At 43.0% G+C, this 6,309-nt stretch overlaps 2 protein-coding genes across 2 annotated transcripts; one reads left to right on the forward strand and one right to left on the reverse strand.

Moving 5' to 3' along the window:
* Window positions 1-2,957: 2,957 nt before the first annotated feature.
* BDB00DRAFT_934655 (uncharacterized protein) lies at window positions 2,958-4,572 on the reverse strand (the record flags this gene model as incomplete). The annotated part of the gene is made up of 7 exons (XM_053129166.1): window positions 2,958-3,351; window positions 3,402-3,689; window positions 3,789-3,880; window positions 3,952-4,149; window positions 4,238-4,313; window positions 4,432-4,460; window positions 4,524-4,572. 7 exons carry the CDS (start codon window positions 4,570-4,572, stop codon window positions 3,226-3,228), a joined length of 858 nt encoding a protein of 285 aa, XP_052972032.1. The 3' UTR covers window positions 2,958-3,225.
* Window positions 4,573-5,625: 1,053 nt separating this feature from the next.
* On the forward strand, window positions 5,626-6,145 carry BDB00DRAFT_906260 (uncharacterized protein; the record flags this gene model as incomplete). The annotated part of the gene is made up of 2 exons (XM_053128599.1): window positions 5,626-6,030; window positions 6,059-6,145. The coding sequence occupies 2 exons, from the start codon at window positions 5,626-5,628 to the stop codon at window positions 6,143-6,145; spliced, it is 492 nt and encodes a 163-aa protein (XP_052972033.1).
* Window positions 6,146-6,309: the final 164 nt, after the last annotated feature.

Raw genomic sequence — 6,309 nt, forward strand, 5'->3', positions numbered from 1 at the left:
TTACGATTCGCATCATTAGATGGTGAGATATCGTCGTACGCGAGTTGTTGGAGTCGATGGGTATATATAAAGCACTAGTATATCCATGGTCCATCCACAGCTGTTGCTGCTCCAAAAAAAATGCCACAAACACTATGCAAATTTCCTCATATCCACACGCTCATGATAATGCTGCTCGTTCAAACATATTGTAATTCGCATCAGTGGATGCTGAGACATCGCTGTGCGCTAGTAGTTGTAGTTAATGGTTATATATGACGCACTATAATACACATGGTCCGTCCATAGCTGTTGCTCTTCCAAAAAAATTGCCACAAACACAAAACCGGTATCGCCCTGTCCGCACACTCATGATAATGTTGCTCGTTCAAACAGATTGCAATTCGCATCAGTAGATGCTGAGATATCGCTGTGCGCTAATAGTTGTGGTTGATGGTTATATATGACGCACTATAATACACATGGTCCGTTCACGGCTGTTGCTGCTCCAAAAAATATGCCACAAACACGAAACCGGTATCGCCCTGTCCTCACGCTCATGATAATGCTGCTGATTCAAATGGATTGTAATTTGCATCAGTGGATGGCGAGATATCGTTGTGCGCGAGTCGTTGCAGTTGATGGTTATATATGACGCACTATAATACACATGGTCCGTCCATAGCTGTTGCTCTTCCAAAAAAATTGCCACAGACATGAAACCAATATCGTCATATCCTCACAATCATGATAATGCTGCTCGTTCAAACGGATTGTGATTCGCATCAGTGGATGGTGAGGTATCGTCATGCTCGATTCGTTGGAGTTGATGGTAATATATAAAGATATATAAAGCACTAGTATACGCATGGTCCGTTCACGGTTGTTGCTCCTCCAAAAAAATTGCCACAAACACAAAGCCGGTTCTGTCATATCCACACGCTCACGATAATGCTGCTCGTTCAAATGGATTGCAATTCGCATCAGTAAATGGTGAGATATCGTCGTGCGCAGAATATCATGATTATAGCAATACACCAGTTATGTTCAGGAAAAAACCAAAATACTACCAAGGTTATTGCTCGTAAAAAAAGCGAATGACATGGAAACGATGTCGCCATCTCGTTGCACTTTGGTATCCAAGTATGAAGAAAACCGGTCTGTACAAGCTAGGGCACGTTTTGTCGCCTTTGTGCTGTAGTTTTTATTATCACGCTTGAATCGTCAAGTTAATTGACTCTGACCGTTCTCTTTTATCTCTCAAAGCAAGTGATGAACAATGTTGTGGGTTCATGGAGTGGCATTTTTTGTGTATAATGTTGCTGTTCTTGGCGATTGGCATTGGCTTCTGCGATTAGTAGATAAGAGAATGCTTCACTGTTGTCGCCACGCCAAAGATATTCCTGTGTTGACGAAAGCCAAATTGTCCGTTCGTTGCGGACTTTTTGACCAATTGAATGTGGCGGAAAGACCGGGAACACTATTTATCCAGCCACCCGTAGCAGCAAAGCTGTATAGATGCAGATATACCCCTCAGCAGCTTCCACTGATTGGATTATCATATACGAACATGCACCAGAACCGCAGATGCCACATTTATTAATGTATTTTCAAGCTTAAAGTATATGGAGCTGTTTTTGTTCATCACACGACAACAGAATCTCATTCCATAAAATAGCAATTTATTACAGCATGCTAATATTATACACTCAAAAAATGCTATTGCTTCCTTACCTGCATATCGCCGCTGCTTTCCACAGAGCCCTCGAAGAATATAGCTTTAATGTCATTATATCCACGGTATGCTTCCAATCCTCACCTATAAACAATGAGATATTATCATTTCGGATCCTTGTAGTAATCCTCATTTGCTTCAGGCCGCTCTTGATCTATAATAATCCACACGCTCTTTTTACCGCAGTTGCTCGTCGATAAGACGTGGTAGAAACACTACATCAGCATCGTCACGTCCGTCAGCTCGTCCTCATTCTACTGCACTAAACGATTCGTTTTTTGGAGTACTGGATGGCGAGATATGGCCGTGCGCGAATCGCCCCTTTTTGGCTGACTTTGGTGTATACATATATGATCCACTATAAGTGCACGCGTACCGTTTCGGGCTGTTGCTTGTCGACATGACATGGCAGAGACACCAGACCACCAGCACCACGTTCGTCTGCTCGTCCTTATTCTGGCACACTAAGCGGTTCGTTATTTGGAGTACTGGATGGTGAGATATCGTCGTGCGGGGATCGCTCCTTTTTAGCTGACTTTGGTGTATATGTATATGATCCACAGTAAAATGCACGCGTACCGTTCCTAGCTTTTGCTCGTCGTAAAGACATGGTAGACACACCAGATCAATATCGTCACGTTCGTCTGCTCGTCCTGATTCTGCCACATTAAGCAGTTCGTTTTTTGGAGTACTGGATGGTGAGATATGGCCGTGCGGGAATCGCTCCTTTTTGGCTGACTTTGGTGTATATGTATATGATCCACTGTAAAGTGCACGCGTACCGTTCCTAGATGTTGCTCGTCGACATGGTATGGTAGAGACACCAGACCAATATCGTCACGTTCGTCAGCTCGTCCTCATTCTACTGCAGTAAACAGTTCGTTTTTTGGAGTACTCGATGATGAGATATCGTCGTGCGGGGATAGCTTCTTTTTTTTGTCTGCCAGTTTGCCTGATAAAAAGAAAGAAATAAACACGTGCCGCCATGGCTAATGCCCCTTGTAGAAAGTTAATGGCATATACTCGACGTTTTCACCTTGTTATTCGCAACCTCGTATACCGTAAAAAAGAAAAGCGGCCTGTACTGTGCAGGCTGGTGCAAGGTTTGCTGCTTTATGTTGTGGTCATGCTATGATGCAGGCAAGTCAATGGTATTGTAATTAACTTTGCCCGTTATTATTATCAGGTGCCGTAGCTTCCGTTTGTTGTAACGTTTGTTGCTGTAGTGCTGCTGTTGCTACTGGAGTACGTTGCTGTCCTCGTCAAATGGCTAAAAGTTCCAGCAATTGCTACTAGTAAAAGAGAGTAAACCATTCGCCATCCCAATGCCACTGCTCCTCTAGCAATTAACATCCCAGAAACTAAATACCTTTTTTTGCAACCGCTCTTGCTTTAATATGTATAGAATAAAAAGCGGTAGTAAACGAGTGTTGAAGAGAAAAAAAAAATAAGTAATAAAAGAAGTGGAGCTAGCTCTCCTGCTATTTTGCTGTCTTCCTCACCACTTTCTCTTAATTTGATTGGCTAAATCCCGGGGTCAGGCCGGGGTCATCCGTCGCCACTTGAATTGAAATGTCGGGGTCATCGGGGTCACTCATTTTCGCTGTGGCGACTTCGTCGCCACACCGAAAATGATTCTAGGGGTCAATAAAGACGAAACCGATGGATATCCATTGCTCATTGTTACCTTGCTCATTATTTGTGGATTGAACATTGTCGGTAAGCAAACAACTGGAATACCGAATTCGCGTACCAGATACGCATAATACCGGACGCCTGCAAGTATGTGCTTCGTCGTGTGTCTGGAATGTGGCTTTGGTAAGTTGCAGGCCATGCCGGGATATGTGACGGAGTACAGCTCTTTTGCTACCCCCTTTTGCTGAAACAGATGACGTGCAGAAGCAATGTTCAAGCTGCGTGCAACGCGCAAGAGCGAAGCCGCCGCATCCACATAATCCGACACCCAAGCGCTGTCCTGTGTTGATCCAGTGCCAGTTGGAAACCTTTAATCGACACTGCTTGTTTTCTGCGTTATCGTCAGGTAGCCATCCTTACTGGTTGTTGACAAACACACGTTGTCTTGACAAAAGACAAGGACCACAGTTTTGATCTTTGAGATAATACAGTCAATGTGTGCAGTGTCAATGGCAATGATCGCCTGCAAGTCTGTTGCAAATAACCAATTATTAAAGGAAGCTGTAATTCATGCCTCCAACACACACCATTGAATCTATTACCAGCAAGTAATCCTGAACCATCGTGTATATAATTATCAGGCAGTGTGCGACAGTTGAATGCCATCCATCGGTAAAAGTCTTTTGGGATGTCTTTACCGGCACGTACAAGATCCGATAAAGATATCACTTGTGTAGTTGCCACAAGTGGCTGTTGGAGCACGAGTGGCTTTTTGTCATCAAATTTTGGCACCTCTTTGTCTATTTTACAGAAGATAGAAACCGCCATTAGTGACAATCGTATTTAGACTGAGACAGCGCGTTGCATCAAATCACAAAAGTGCCTTACCTCTAGCTTTCTTTCTTTTCTTAAACACTTTACTCATCCGCAAAGGTGCATCATTGCTTGAGACGGTGGGGGTTCGCTAAAAAACGATTTGTTGGCGTCGTGGGCTTTGTGATATATTTAACTATCCTTTGTACCTGTGTGTCATTACTCCTGGTTTTGAATGTAATTTCATAATTATACTCAGCACATATCACCTTGACGGCAGATAAAAAATGATCGATGCCTGTAAAACATCATGAGAATTCGCACTGTCGTCTTTTACAGACATTGTCCAAGACATACTTACCATAGCTCGATGCTGCTGTTTGTAGTGAAACCTCTAGATCAGAAGGCATGAGAGACGCGTTTATGCGATAAGAATACAAAGACGTGGCCACAATTACGGCTAAAAAGGAAAAAGGGTATTGCCTTTATAATTTGACTTTTGTTGATGTCAGTAATCGTACAGAGTCGACAAACAGATCAAGACAAACACTCGTACTTTGTACAACATCCTACTGCATTCGACCTGTTTACTTTTTTCTTGGAAAAGAGCCTTTCTTGTTGACCGTTTTTGTATAGCAAGTAACAGGTTACATTGGGGGTCTTTACCAAACTTGAACACGAGCCCCTGGCCACATTTTTTTTTTTGGGGGGGGGGGGGTACTGTTCAGAATTCTTTGCTTCCTACTATTTGCTTCGGGGTCAATTGTGCAACACAGCTGCAGCGACAGTCCCATCCAACTTCTTGGATATGGCGTCAAAATTATCTTGACGCAGATGTATCAACAAACAGCACTTTTCCCATTTTGCTTGAGGGTTAATTGTGCAACATGTTTGCAAATGTGCCAACTGGCATATATACTCACGCGAAAAAGTGAGTATCTCTATCCACTCTAAAGCAGTAGTTGATGCAAAAGTTAGATATAACACATTTTACACAAATACATCAGTTTGAAAAATTGTAGAGAACAATTTTTACATTGTTAAAGCCGTCCTATAAATCACATTTTGTAAGTGAAATCTTCATTACTAAACGTCGTTGCTTGTAAGAACCATGCTGCTTTGCAATCATGCTTTTCCAAGTTTGCTTATAAAGTCGCTCGTGCTACATACTTCCATATCAGTAAACAACGTCGTAATGCTTTTCGGCAGCAAATATCGTTATATGCGATCCCCCTGTTGATCAATTGACCCTCGGGGTTCAGTGTACTACCATTTACAAGAACTGTCCATCTTGGCTATATTCTGTCTCGCCGTATATCTCCCTTCAAGTAATAGATTACTACGTATCCATATTATTTTAGCATTAAAGTATTTGCCTGACAAAAAGTCGAGCATAGTGTGTATATAAGGCCGACTACTTTGCATCATTTGCATCAAACAACAACCCTTCTTACTTTGCCAACATGCAACCTGATCCCTTTAACTTTTCTGGATACAACCTCTACGATGACAACGCCAATGAACTTACCAGAGTATTTGATGGTGCTGACTATGGCTTCGCTCCGGCTTCCTTGGCTACTAGACACATACCAATAGTTCAAGGTCAACACACATTTCCCATGGACAATTCTCTTGCTACCGGTTATCCAAACACTGGTTCAACTACTGCAGCTACCATGGACTTTGACTTTGTACAACCTGATGATTATCTCATGGCTGCTGACAATGGATCGAGTGCTCTGTCTGCTGCTGTTGACCTTCGTGCCGATACCAATGTTGCTCCCCTGCCGAATTCCAATGTTGGCTCTCACCCTACCAGTAGGGCTCAATCTCGTACTGGTCCAAAGGCCCCGATGGCTTATAGTACTGTAATGCGTATGGAAAACGGCGAACTAGTCTCTGTTGAAGCTGCTGAGGATCATTGTGTTTACTATGACGGATCGCACATGGAAACAAGCACTGTGTCTCCTCTTCAAGTTGTGAATCGTGGCAGTTCCTCGCGTACGGCTCTTTTTATTGATAATGAGCCTGAATCCGCTTTAGTGCGCCCTCGAGTAAACGGCAATGTGTCGCAGACGAAACATGACCAGGCATACCACCGCAACCACGTTCAATTAAAAGTTGATGTTTTTTATGCTGACAAAGGC

This window comes from Zychaea mexicana, assembly GCF_025766255.1.
Source record: "Zychaea mexicana strain RSA 1403 chromosome Unknown BDB00scaffold_331, whole genome shotgun sequence".
Classification (NCBI taxonomy): Eukaryota; Fungi; Mucoromycota; class Mucoromycetes; order Mucorales; family Lichtheimiaceae; genus Zychaea; species Zychaea mexicana.